Genomic DNA, 14,248 nt, shown 5'->3' on the forward strand with positions numbered 1-14,248 from the left:
CCATCTTCAGTTCGCAATATCCATCTCCAGATCGATCTACGATGGTGATCAAGCTCAGCGCCGGCGCCATCGCGGTGTCTGTCTGCCTGTCGCTCGCCTTCTTCGCCGGGCACGGGCAGCCCGTGCTGGCCGACGGTGGCGGCGGCAAGAAGCACGATGTTGCTGACACGGTTAAGAAGGAAGTGGCCATGTCCATCAAGAAAAACCCGCGCATCGGCGCCGCCCTCGTCCGGTTGCTCTTCCACGACTGCTGGGTCCACGTACGTATGCATAAGCAAAGCCATGATCCGACAAATTTGCATGCCGTATTGCCGTCGATGACAGATGTATCTATCCATGCATGCACTTGGTATTGATTTGCTGCGTAAAATGATGTACGTGCAGGGCTGCGATGGATCGGTGCTCTTAGACAAGGCGCCGGACGGCGGCAGCACGGAGAAGGACGCGACGAACAACATCGGCCTCGAGGGCTTCGACCTGATCGACAGGATCAAGGGCAAGCTCGGCGAAAGCGTCTCCTGCGCGGACATCGTCGTCCTGGCGGCCCGGGACGCGACCTTCATCCTCAGCCGCGGCAACATCGCCTACGACGTCACAACGGGGCGGAAGGACGGCGTCAGGTCGTCCGCCGCGGCCGCCGACGCCGTCCTCCCTCCATCCACCTTCAACTTCACGCAGCTCAAGGCCAACTTCGCCGGCAGGAACTTCACCCAGACGGAGCTCGTCGTCCTCTCCGGCGCCCACGCCGTCGGCGTCGCCCACCTCTCGTCGTTCCGCGACCGGCTCGACAACGCCACGGCCACCCCGATCAGCGCCAGGTACCAGAGAGCCCTCGCGGAGCACGTTGAGGAGCAGAAGGGCGTGCAAGGGACGCCGGACCCGACGGAGCCCAACAACATCCGCGACATGGAGTTGGCCTTCCGGAACGCCTCCGGGCACAACGCCAGCGGGGTGGACACGTCGAGGGCGGCGAGGGGGGTCCTGGACAACAGCTACTACCACGCCAACCTCCAGAACAAGGTGCTCTTCAGGTCCGACTGGGAGCTGCGCAACGACACCACCGGCGCCGCCGGGAGGGACATGCGGGAGTTTAGGGACGACGCCGCCACGTGGTACCTGCTATTCGGCAAGGCCATGGCCAAGCTCAGCGAGATCCCCGCCGAGGGCAGCCGCTTCGAGATCAGGAAGCACTGCAGAACCACCAACTGAAACTGCCACGACGTACACCGTCCTGAACTCGATCATGTGCAGCGTATAGTAATGGTTTGAATTCACAAGTTTGTCCTCTACCTAACTTGTACTACTCCGATATTCACCGCAAATAAAACTATGAATGATCTATAAAAGGATGTGGCTAGGTCTCGGTCTACTGAAACATAACCAAATGTCCGTCAACTGATATCGTATATATAAAAAAACTAAAAGAAAAAAATACGAATCTCCATGAAAGATCAAAGAAATATAACATCAATTGAGCCATAACGAAGTGTCAGTAACTGAGACTTAGCAAAACTGTTTATGAAAAAAAAAACAGTACAGCGACCTACAAGCCTGATTATCTTCGTCATCCCCCCCCCCCCCCCCCGCAACACACTAGATGGTTTTTTTTCTATTTGTTTCTCTCCGTTTTAGGTAGGTTTTGGTCTATTCCGTTTTCTTTTTACTTTTCCTTTTCTTATAAGAAATTCTTTCGAAATTCATGAAATTTTAAAAAAACTTCAAACACGTGAACTTTTTAGAATTCAATTATTATTTTTCTTATTTTTTAACTTTTTCCAAATTCATGATTTTTTTCAAATTTATGACTTTTATTCAAACTCATGAACTGTTTTCAAATTCATTAATTTTTTAAAAAAATCTTGACAATTTCCAAATTCAAGGACCATTTTTTCAGAACCCGTGAACTTTTTTAGAGTCAACTGGTCAAAAGTCAGCAGTTAGTGGTCAACTGATTCGCTGTCAACTGTTTACCCGAGTACCTGGCGAACCAAACTGACCGAGCCAGTTGTGGGCCAGCCCAACAAGCACTGGTGGTTGCTCGGTCACGCAGTCGTTCGACGCAGCCACTTCGTTCGCACAGGTCAATTGCAGACCCATCAATCGTTGACCAGTTAACTTTTAAAGATAATAGATCTGGAAAAATTAACCAAATTTTAAAAAGAAGGCTCATGATTAAGAGTGCAAAAAAGGTTCATGGATTCAAAATTTTCATGGAATTTGAAAAAAGAAGTTCATAGATTTTGGAAAAAAGATCATGAAATTTAAAAAAGATCGTCAATATTGAAAAAAGTAAATTCAATTTAAAAATCATATTTTTTGAAAAAAGTTCATCCATTTTGAAAAATATATTATAAAATTTCATCCAATTTGAAACAATTATCAATTTTAAGAAAGTTCATCATAATTGAAAAAAAGTTCATTGATTTTCAAAAAAGTGCACAAATTTTTTAAAAATTATCGATTTCAAAAAAACTTCATTGAATTTAGAAAAAATCATCGATTCAACGGAAAAGTTCACGTATTTGCAAACAATTCATCATACCAGGAAGAAGAAAAAGGAAAAAAACAGAAAAGGAAAAATAAAAAATAAATAATTGAAAATGGAAAAAAGGAAAAAAGAAAACAAAAAAGGGAAAAGAAAGAATAAAACAAGGAAAAAGTTGTTGTAACCAGATCCCGCTAGGTGGCTTGTTGGTTGCACCAACCTCCTCAACGAGGGATTTTTTTGCGAGGGATCGTCAAGGAGGGATTAAAACACTAAAAAAACTTTGATGGGCTGGCCTAGCGCTGGGACGCTTCAGGCGCCTGTTTGTCAAATACTCCTTCCGTCTGAAAAAACTTGTTCCTTAAATGAATGTATATGTATCTAGCATCAAGTTAGTGTTAGATACATCCATTTGAAGAACAAGATTGGGACAAGATTTTCCGGACGGAGGAAGTATACTGTAATAGACACCTAGAAGGCCAAACAGAAATCACGTGAGCAAGAGCGCAAAGCAGGGCACGTGAGTTTTTTTAGGGGAACGTTGCTAATTTTTTTGGTGCTCCAAACCTCCATCAGAGGATAGGTCCGAGCTTACAAAATCCGGCGCCACCTGACGCCATACATGACATAAAGATCTACAGCAACCTTCCCTAGCAAGTCTATGCGCGACTTTGTTTGCGAAACGCCGAACCCATCTGACTTTGCATTCTTGAAATTGAGCTAGCAGTTCCTTGATTTCTTGGACAATCTGCCCGCTTGCCGATAGGTCTTTCTGCATCTTATTGATCTACCCTACCGTAGACAGTGAATCCATCCCGACCATCACCTTCTGAGCTGCATGTTCTTGAGCCAGTAGCACCCCTCACCGACACGCCAAGATCTCCGCATGTTCTGGATCTGCAGCAACTGGGAAAGAATGGCACGTTCCTGCCATGGACATGCCATGAAGGTCCCTGAGGACCGCTCCACCTCCTCCCGATCCATCCTGCTTTGCAATCGCTCCGTCCGTGTTCACCTTCACCCAACCGTCATCTGGTTTCACCCAACTTTCCATACTTCGCTGAGCTTGAGGTCTCCTTAATTGATTGCCACTCCACATCCAGGCGGACGACTCTATCTGCAATGAGCATCGGGTCTTCGATCTTGGCACATTCCCTTGCATTGTTTCTCACGAGCCACAGCTCGTACCACGCTCACATCATCGTTCTCTTCTCTTCTGCAGATGCTGAACTGAGCCAGTTTAAAACCCATGATCGCATGTTCTGTATTCCCTCGACGCACTTAGGCAGCATTGGTAGAGGCATCTCGACGGCTTTGGAAAGAGATTTCTAGAACAACAGCGAGTGTGGGCATCGCCACATTCGATGGATTATCGTTTCTTCGCGGCCACATGCAATACAGAATACTCCAGGCTTAACATGTCGTCGTAGCAGCTCCGATCCAACAACCAGTCCACTTTTCGACATCTGCCATCCATGGATTTTCACCTTGTTTGGGACATCCGCTGCCCACAGCTCGTGCCAACTCTTGTGATCCGCGACCGAATTAGACGAGGAGGCCAGTGCCTTTGTCGCCGTTTTTAACGCGATTCCTAGGTGGTACGCCGATCTCACTGTAAAGATTCCATTTTTGGTGAAGTTCCATGCCTTGAAATCTTCTTTACCTGGCCCGCCCACTATAATCTGCCTGATGTCTTGGGCGTCCGACGGGGTGAATACAGCTTGCAGCTTTTCTTCGTCCCATGCCCTTCCATCCTTTGACAGAAGGTCGGTCACTTTGATCGTGTTTGGCACGTAAGTGGCACCGAGGGGAGTCATGCTGCCCTTGCAAGGGATCCAATTATCATGTAGAACACTTATCTTCATTCCCTCCCCCACCCTCCAAACTAGGCCTTGAGCGAGGAGATCCCGTCCATGCATCAAGCTTCTCCAGGTGTATGAGCACCCCTGTGGGCAGGGAGCAACCATAATATCCATATTCTGGAAATATCTTGCTTTCAGAACCTTTGCACATAATGAAGTAGGGCACAACAGCAATCTCCATACTTGCTTAGCAAGGAGAGCCTGATTGAACAACTCAAAATCCCGGAATCCCATTCCTCCTGCTTGCTTTCTAGTGCACATCTTGTCCCAAGCGAACCAATGGACTTTTCGTTCACCGTTGGCAGCTCCCCACCAGAATTTAGAAGAGATAGATTTCAGTTTCCCGCACATTTTCTTAGAGAGCTGGAAGCAACTCATCGAATAAGTCGGTGTTGCTTGTAACACAGACTTGACAAGAACCTCTCTTGCTGCCTTCGATAAACCTTGTCCTTTCCACCCCATAACCTTTCCCCTAGATGATTCACTGACATGCTTAAAACACCCGTCCTTCGACCTGCCAACAACCGTAGGAAGTCCAAGGTATCTTTCGTTTAGAGCCTCAGAATGAATTCCCACCTCCTGTTTCAGAATCTCATTGTCATCATTACTGCATCCCTTCCCAAAGAAGATTGAAGATTTCTCTAAGTTCACTTTTTGACCTGAAGCCTCCTCATATGCATGCAAAATTGACTTGAGCTTCGCCATATTTTCCTTTGAAGCCTCAAGGAAAACAATACTATCGTCCGCAAAAAGCAAGTGTGTAACTGTGGGGCCAGTGCGCCCAAAGGACACACCCTGGATTTCCTTCTCCATTTGAGCTTTTTTAAGAAGTGCCGAGAAACCCTCCACACAAAATAAGAATAGATAGGGAGAGATGGGGTCTCCTTGGCGCAAACCTCGACTCGGTAGAAAGCCCTCCGATAAGTTACCATTAAGCTTCACCTAAAATCGAGCCGAGGTCACACATCTCATAATCATGGTTGTCCATGCTTGAGAAAAACCTAGCTTAATCATCATTTGTTGCAGAAACGACCATTCCACACGGTCATATGCCTTCATCATGTCCAGTTTGACCGCACACAAGGCGTTCTTCCTCTTCCTCTTTCGGATGGCATGAACACATTTGTACGCCATGAGAACATTATCAGTAATGAGCCTTCCCGGTACAAAGTCACTTTGCTCCTCCGAGACCAGAATGGGCATCACCACTTTGAGGCGGTTAGCTAGAACCTTAGCTGCGATCTTATAGAGAACGTTGCACAAGCTAATTGGTCTGAATTGGGACAGCAGCTCCGGTGACTTCACCTTTGGGATCAGCACTAGAATGGTATCATTAAAGCCCTCCGAAATCTGTCTCCTCCAAGGAAATCTCGAATGGCTTTGCACACCTCCTCCTTCACCAAAGGCTAGTGCCTTTGATATAAAAGAGTAGGCAGCCCATCCGGGCCGGGAGCCTTCGTCGCGCCCATCTGGAAGAGGGCCTTTTCAATCTCGTCATCGTTGATCGCAACATCTAGCTTGTCATTCATAGCTTCAGAAACAGCCGCCAGGATATTCTCCAATATTTGTTGCATATTAGTTGTGCCCTGCGAAGCAAACAATAGTGAGTAAAAATCTCTAGCCATCACCCTCATACCCTCATCGTCGACACACTTCGAATCGTCTGTCCGTCGTAGTGACTTGACCGTGTTTTTTCTTCTCTTGTGAGAAGCACGGTTCTAGAAATAGTGTATTCTGGTCCCCTGCCTTCAGCCAATCCACTCTAGATCTTTGCCTCTTCATGATTTCCTCCCTCAGGTATACTTCACGTAACTTCCCTTCTACATCTCTAATCTTTTGCATGCGTTCATTTGACATCCTCTCCTCTTTAGCTTGTTGCAGGTCGCCCTTGAGTTGTTTAATTTGTCTCCTTACCGAGCCAAAAACCATATGACCCCACTCGCGCATGTGTCCAGTGACACCATGCAGCTTGCCCACCAATGCCTGCATGCCATTATGGCCGTGCCCCACCGCCTCCCATGCACGAGTAACCATATCATCATAATCCCCATGGCGAGTCCACATTTCTTCGAACTTGAATCTGGAAACCACAACCGGTTGTTCCACTCCTTCCTCTCTAACTCTAATGGCCAGTGCCATATGGTCTGATTCTTCAGTTAATACATGTTCCACGCTAGACCCCGAGAAAAGCTGCATAAACTCACTATTACAAGTCGCTCGGTCCAGCCTTACTTGAACATTCTCCGGAGGGTCCCGTTTGTTATTGAAGGTGAAGGGATAGCCACTGAACCCCATGTCCGCCGGTGCGCACATGTCTAGGCAGTCCCTGAAAGCCTCCATCTGATTAAGATCACGATCGTTCCCTCCTAGCTGCTCTGCTCTCTCAAGGGCTTCATTGAAATCCCCCGCGCATATCCACGGAAAATTATCTTGAGCTTTCAGAAACCGAAGAGCGTCCCATGTTTTCTTTCTCAACTCAGTTTTAGGCTCCCCATAGATTCCAGTGAATCTAAAGGTCCTGTTCTCGAAAGTTATAGCTGCATCGATAAAGTACTGGCACCAAGGCCTTACCGAGACCTCCACCTCATCTCTCCACCACAAAGCTAGACCACCACTTCTCCACCTGCAACTTACCGCCACCCCCTGTCGGAACCCTAAGGACCACTTCAATTTTTCCATCGGAGCCGATCTCTTTGTTGTTTCTGACAAGAAGGCCACCGCTGGGTTGTAGGACCGTATCAGGTCTCTCAGTTCGCCAACTGTCGAGTCCAACCCCAACCCTCGACAGTTCCAGGCTAAGATAATCATTGCTCTCGGCGGCCCTGCTCCCTGGCAGGGTCCGCCGCTCTCTTCTCATTTTCCTCTAGACGATCAAACACATGTGTTGTTCTCTGTCTCTTCTCACGAGACACACTATCTTTCTCCCCGTACCTTCCTTGCTCTCCCTTAGGTATCCACAGCTGCCTAGGCCTCCTCTTCCTTGTCATATCCCTCTCGTAGTCCCATTCATCCAGATGGCTAAACTGATGCTCTCCCCTCCTAGGTTTACGCACATAGTATCCCCTTCTTCTGTACTGATCATTATGCTCTAGAGCGGGGCCGCGTCCTGACTCATACCTTCTGAGATCTGCTTGTCGGTCTTTTGGCTTGTGCTTCTCTTGCTGCTTGTCAAGAAGATCTTGTCTGATGTTCATCTCCCTTTTTTCCTCCAAATCCTGCCTCAGGTCCCATACTTGCGAGCTCTCACCTCTACTCTTCTCCTTGTTCGGGCTGTTCACCACATTCCTTTCCTCTCCTCTCCCCCACCAGTGTGGGATTGCTCGGACTTTGAGAAGGAATTGCACAGGTTACGCTTAGTTGGCATGTCTCTCACAGATGCACCGAAACGGACCGGCTCACCCTCGCCAGTGCGAGATGAGTTGGCGCTATTGTAGCTACTTGCAGAACCCCCCCGACCTTCCATGATGTAGCTTGAATTCCTTCTCGGGGATGCCCTCAACCACTCTCCCCACTGCGCCTCTTTATCCATCGGAGGTTCACAGACGCCATTAACATGGACCAGCCTTCCACACTCGAAGCAGAAATGAGGTATTTTTTCGTAGTGGAAATCAAACCACGTGCCCACCTTATCCTCCACCGATTCTTTTAGGTTAAAGCCACGAACCAGTGGTTCATAGACAGAAATATTTGCTCTTACCCTGAGGAACCGACCCTTTACAAAACCATCTTTATCCACGTCTACTTTCACTACCTCCCCCAGCCAATTCCCTAGCATGCGTCCAAACTCCTCACATCTCCCGTCCAGAGGTAGATCTTTAACTCTAACCCATCCTTCAAATGAATCAAAAACCATCTTTGACGGTCTCATCTTGCCATCATAGTCCTTAAGGATGAGTACATTGAAATCATACTGCCATGGACCATTGTTCCTTGCATGCCTCCAATCACCCTCACCATTGAAGTGTACCAAGAACAAGTTATCTCCTAGGTCCTGGAACTGCGCTTCATGATGTATCCCCCATGCCCTATGCATGGATCTCTCCAACGCACTCCTATTAAGTGGCCTCGGCGAGCATACTTTCCCAATCAGCGTCCATCTCCTCGCAGCCGGAATCCCTTTCCCTGGATCTGCAAAAACAAACCCTTGAGCTTCTTTCTCCGTCAACACCATCCCTCCAAGTCGGGCAGACAGCGATGCGGTGGCATCCGGGGTTCTGCTAATCACCGGCGAATCCTCCTGTCCCCGCGATCTGATCGGGATGCCTATAGTTGTGCCTCCTCCTTTCGCCAGTGTTGCCCGTGGTTCCTCCCCGAAGTGTCGCCGCCACCGTGCTTCTCCTGTCCCGCCATGACCACTCCCCGAGATGAGACCCCAACCCTGCTCGATCCGCGCACCGGGGACGCCATCGCCACCCGCCGCACGACCGTATCTGCAACACCTCTGATCAGCAAACCCTAACCCTAGCGGCAGCCTGTGATCGCCTATCGCCCGAGAGTTAGCTGATGTTGGGGAATGTAGTAATTTCAAAAAAATTCCTACGCACATACAGGATCATGGTGATGCATAGCAACGAGAGGGGAGAGTGTTGTCTACATACCCTCGTAGACTGAAAGCGGAAGCGTTAGCACAACGCGGATGATGTAGTTGTACGTCTTCACGATCCGACCGATCCAAGTACCGAACGTACGGCACCTCCGAGTTCAGCACACGTTCAGCTCAATGACGTCCCGCGAACTCCGATCCAGCAGAGCTTCACGGGAGAGTTCCGTCAGCACGACGGCGTGGTGACGGTGATGATGTTGCTACCGACGCAGGGCTTCGCCTAAGCACTACTATGATATGATCGAGGTGGAATATGGTGGAAGGGGGCACCACACACGGCTAAGAGATCAAGAGATCAATTGTTGTGTCTAGAGGTGCCCTCCTGCCCCCGTATATAAAGGACCAGGGGGAGGAGGCGGCCGACCAGGGGAGGGCGCGCTAGGGAGGAGTCCTACTCCCACCGGGAGTAGGACTCCCTCTTTTCCTAGTTGGAGTAGGAGGGGGAAAGGAAGGGAAGGAGAGAGAGGAAGTAAAGGGGGGTGCCGCCCCCTCCTTGTCCAATTCGGACTTAGAGGGGGAGGGGCGCACGGCCTACCCTAGCCGCCCATCCTCTTCTCCACTAAGGCCCATCTTGGCCCATTAAACTCCCAGGGGGTTCCGGTAACCCCTGATACGTCTCCGTCGTATCTACTTTTCCAAACACTTTTGCCCTTGTTTTGGACTCTAACTTGTATGATTTGAATGGAACTAACCCGGACTGACGTTGTTTTCAGCAGAATTGCCATGATGTTGTTTTATGTGCAGAAAACAAAAGTTCTCGGAATGACCTGAAACTCCACGGGATATCTTACAATAAATAATAAAAAATCCTCGCCAAAGATGAAGACCAGGGGGCCCACACCCTTCTCACGAGGGTGGGGGCGCCCCCCCTAGGGCGCTCCCCCTACCTCGTGGGCCCTCTGGAGACCCCCCGACTCCAACTCCAACTCTATATAACTACTTTCGGGGAGAAAAAATAGGAGAAGAAATCATCACGTTTTACGATACGGAGCCGCCGCCAAGCCCTAAAACCTCTCGGGAGGGCTGATCTGGAGTCCGTTCGGGGCTCCGGAGAGGGGGATTCGTCGCCGTCGTCATCATCAACCATCCTCCATCACCAATTTCATGATGCTCACCGCCGTGCGTGAGTAATTCCATCGTAGGCTTGCTGGACGGTGATGGGTTGGATGAGATTCACCATGTAATGGAGTTAGTTTTGTTAGGGTTTGATCCCTAGTATCCACTATGTTCTGAGATTGATGTTGCTATGACTTTGCTATGATTAATGCTTGTCACTAGGGTCGTGTGCCATGATTTCAGATCTGAACCTATTATGTTTTCATCAATATATGAGAGTTCTAGATCCTATCTTGCAAGTCTATAGTCACCTATTATGTGTTATGATCCGTTAACCCCGAAGTGACAATAATCGGGATACTTACCGGTGATGACCATAGTTTGAGGAGTTCATGTATTCACTATGTGCTAATGCTTTGTTCTGGTTCTCTATTAAAAGGAGGCCTTAATATCCCTTAGTTTCCATTAGGACCCCGCTGCCACAGGAGGGTAGGACAAAAGATGTCATGCAAGTTCTTTTCCATAAGCACATATGACTATATTCGGAATACATGCCTACATTACATTGACGAATTGGAGCTAGTTCCGTGTCACCCTATGTTATGACTGTTACATGATGAACCGCATCCGGCATAATTATCCATCATTGATCCAATGCCTACGAGCTTTCCATATACTGGTTTACGCTTATTTACTTTCCCGTTGCTATTGTCACAATCACTACAAAATACCAAAAACATTACTTTGCTTTCGTTACTCTTTTGTACCGTTACTATCACTATCATATTACTTTGCTACTAAACACTTTGCTGCAGATACTAAGTTTCCAGGTGTGGTTGAATTGACAACTCAGCTGCTAATACTTGAGAATATTCTTTGGCTCCCCTTGTGCCGAATCAATAAATTTGGGTTGAATACTCTACCCTCGAAAGTTGTTGCGATCCCCTATACTTGTGGGTTATCAACCCCCCGGTACTCCGGTATATGTCCGAAACTCCCCGAAACCATTCCGGTGTCTGAACATAGTCATTCAATATATCGATCTTTATGTCTCGACCATTTCGAGACTCCTCGTCATGTCCATAATCATATCCGGGACTCCGAACTACCTTCGGTACATCAAAACAGAAAAACTCATAACACAATCGTCACCGAAACTTTAACCATGCAGACCATACGGGTTCAAGAACTATGTAGACATGACCGAGACATATCTCTGGTCAATAACCAATAGCGGAACCTGGATGCTCATATTGGCTCCTACATATTCTACGAAGATCTTTATCGGTTAAACCGCATAACAACATACGTTGTTCCCTTTGTCATCAGTATGTTACTTGCCCGAGATTCGATCGTTGGTATCTCAATACCTAGTTCAATCTCATTACCAGCAAGTCTCTTTACTCGTTCCGTAATACATCATCCCGCAACTAACTCATTAGTTACAATGCTTGCAAGGCTTATAGTGATGTGCATTACCGAGTGGGCCCAGAGATACCTCTCCGACAATCGGAGTGACAAATCCTAATCTCGAAATACGCCAACCCAACAAGTACCTTGAGAGACACCTATAGAGCACCTTTATAATCACCTAGTTACATTGTGACGTTTGGTATCACACAAAGTGTTCCTCCGGTAAACGGGAGTTGCATAATCTCATAGTCATAAGAACACATATAAGTCATGAAGAAAGCAATATCAACATACTAAACGATCAAGTGCAAAGCTAATGGAATGGGTCAAGTCAATCACATCATTCTCCTAATGATGTGATCCCATTAATCAAATGACAACTCATGTCTATGGCTAGGAAACATAACCATCTTTGATTAACGAGCTAGTCAAGTAGAGGCATACTAGTGACACTCTGTTTGTCTATGTATTCACACATGTATCATGTTTCCGGTTAATACAATTCTAGCATGAATAATAAACATTTATCATGATATAAGGAAATAAATAATAACTTTATTATTGCCTCTAGGGCATATTTCCTTCAGTCTCCCACTTGCACTAGAGTCATTAATCTAGATTACACAGTAATGATTCTAACACCCATGGAGTCTTGGTGTTGATCATGTTTTGCTCGTGAGAGAGGCTTTGTCAATGGGTCTGCAATATTCAGATCCGTGTGTATCTTGCAAATCTCTATGTCTCCCACCTGGACTTGATCCCGGATGGAGTTAAAGCGTCTCTTGATGTGCTTGGTTCTCTTGTGAAATCTGGATTCCTTTGCCAAGGCAATTGCACCAGTATTGTCACAAAAGATTTTCATTGGTTCAGATGCACTAGGTATGACACCTAGATTGGATATGAACTCCTTCATCCAGACTCCTTCATTTGCTGCTTCTGAAGCAACAATGTACTCCGCTTCACACGTAGATCCTGCCACGACGCTTTCTTTAGAACTGCTCCAACTGACAGCTCCACCGTTTAATATAAATATGCATCCGGTTTGCGATTTAGAATCATCCGGATCAGTGTCAAAGCTTGCATCAATGTAACCATTTACGATGAGCTCTTTGTCACCTCCATAAACGAGAAACATATCCTTAGTACTTTTCAGGTATTTCAGGATGTTCTTGACCGCTGTCCAGCGATCCACTCCTGGATTACTTTGGTACCTCCTTGCTAAACTAATAGAAAGGCACACATCAGGTCTGGTACACAGCATTGCATACATGCTAGAGCCTATGGCTGAAGCATAGGGAACATCTTTCATTTTCTCTCTATCTTCTGCAGTGGTGGGGCATTGAGTCTTACTCAATTACACACCTTGTAATACAGGCAAAAACCCTTTCTTTGCTTGATCCATTTTGAACTTCTTAAAAACTTTGTCAAGGTATGTGCTTTGTGAAAGTCCAATTAAGCGTCTTGATCTATCTCTATAGATCTTGATGCCCAATATGTAAGCAGCTTCACCGAGGTCTTTCATTGAAAAACTCTTATTCAAGTATCCTTTTATGCTATCCAGAAATTCTATATCATTTCCAATCAACAATATGTCATCCACATATAAGATGAGAAATGCTACAGAGGTCCCACTCACTTTCTTGTAAATACAGGCTTCTCCAAAAGTCAGTATAAAACCATATGCTTTGATCACACTATCAAAGCGTTTATTCCAACTCCGAGAGGCTTGCACCAGTCCTTAAATGGATCGCTAGAGCTTGCACACTTTGTTAGCACCCTTTGGATCAATAAAACCTTCAGGTTGCATCATATACAACTCTTCTTCCAGAAATCCATTCAGGAATGCAGTCTTTACATTCATTTGCCAAATTTCATAATCATAAAATGCGGCAATTGCTAACATGATTCGGACGGACTTAAGCATCTCTACGGGTGAGAAGGTCTCATTGTAGTCAACTCCTTGAACTTGTCAAAAACCTTTTGCAATAGTCGAGCTTTGTAGACAGTAACATTATCGTCAACGTTTGTCTTCTTCTTGAAGATCCATTTATTCTTGATGGCGTGCCGATCATCGGGCAAGTCAACCAAAGTCCACACTTTGTTCTCATACATGGATCCCATCTCAGATTTCATGGCCTCAAGCCATTTTGCGGAATATGGGCTCATCATCACTTCCTCATAGTTCGTAGGTTCGTCATGATCTAGTAACATGACTTCCAGAACAGGATTACCGTACCACTCTGGTGCTGATCTCACTCTAGTTGACCTACGAGGCTCGGTAGTAACTTGATCTGAAGCTTCATGATCATCATCGTTAGCTTCCTCACTAATCGGTGTAGGTGTCACAGGAACCGGTTTCTGTGATGAACTACTTTCCAATAAGGGAGCAGGTACAGTTACCTCATCAAGTTCTACTTTCCTCCCACTCACTTCTTTCGAGAGAAACTCCTTCTCTAGAAAGGATCCAAATTTAGCAACAAAAGTCTTGCCTTCAGATCTGTGATAGAAGGTGTACCCAACAGTTTCCTTTGGGTATCCTATGAAGTCACATTTCTCCGATTTGGGTTTGAGCTTATCAGGTTGAAGCTTTTTCACATAAGCATCGCAGCCCCAAACTTTAAAAAAACGACAACTTTGGTTTCTTGCCAAAGCATAGTTCATAAGGCGTCATCTCAACGGATTTAGATGGTGCCCTATTTAACGTGAATGCGGCCGTCTCTAAAGCATAACCCCAAAATGATAGCGGTAAATCAGTAAGAGACATCATAGATCGCACCATATCTAATAAAGTATTATTACGACATTCGGACACACCATTACGCTGTGGTG

The 14,248-nt window shown here is 46.6% G+C and overlaps 1 protein-coding gene across 1 annotated transcript; it reads left to right on the top strand.

Moving 5' to 3' along the window:
• LOC125506467 (peroxidase 5-like) lies at positions 1–1,322 on the top strand. The gene is made up of 2 exons (XM_048671306.1): positions 1–260; positions 385–1,322. Exons 1-2 carry the CDS (start codon positions 42–44, stop codon positions 1,207–1,209), a joined length of 1,044 nt encoding a protein of 347 aa, XP_048527263.1. The 5' UTR covers positions 1–41; the 3' UTR covers positions 1,210–1,322.
• Positions 1,323–14,248: the final 12,926 nt, after the last annotated feature.

Source organism: Triticum urartu, chromosome 1 (genome assembly GCF_003073215.2).
Source record: "Triticum urartu cultivar G1812 chromosome 1, Tu2.1, whole genome shotgun sequence".
Taxonomy (NCBI): domain Eukaryota; kingdom Viridiplantae; phylum Streptophyta; class Magnoliopsida; order Poales; family Poaceae; genus Triticum; species Triticum urartu.

What these genes read in the sequence shown, in the direction of transcription:
- LOC125506467 (XM_048671306.1), top strand. Translation starts at nt 42, where the DNA reads ATGGTGATCAAGCTCAGCGCCGGCGCCATCGCGGTGTCTGTCTGCCTG. An exon ending in TCCACGACTGCTGGGTCCAC is followed by an intron (nt 261 to 384) that starts GTACGTATGCAT and finishes ATGTACGTGCAG; the next exon opens with GGCTGCGATGGATCGGTGCT.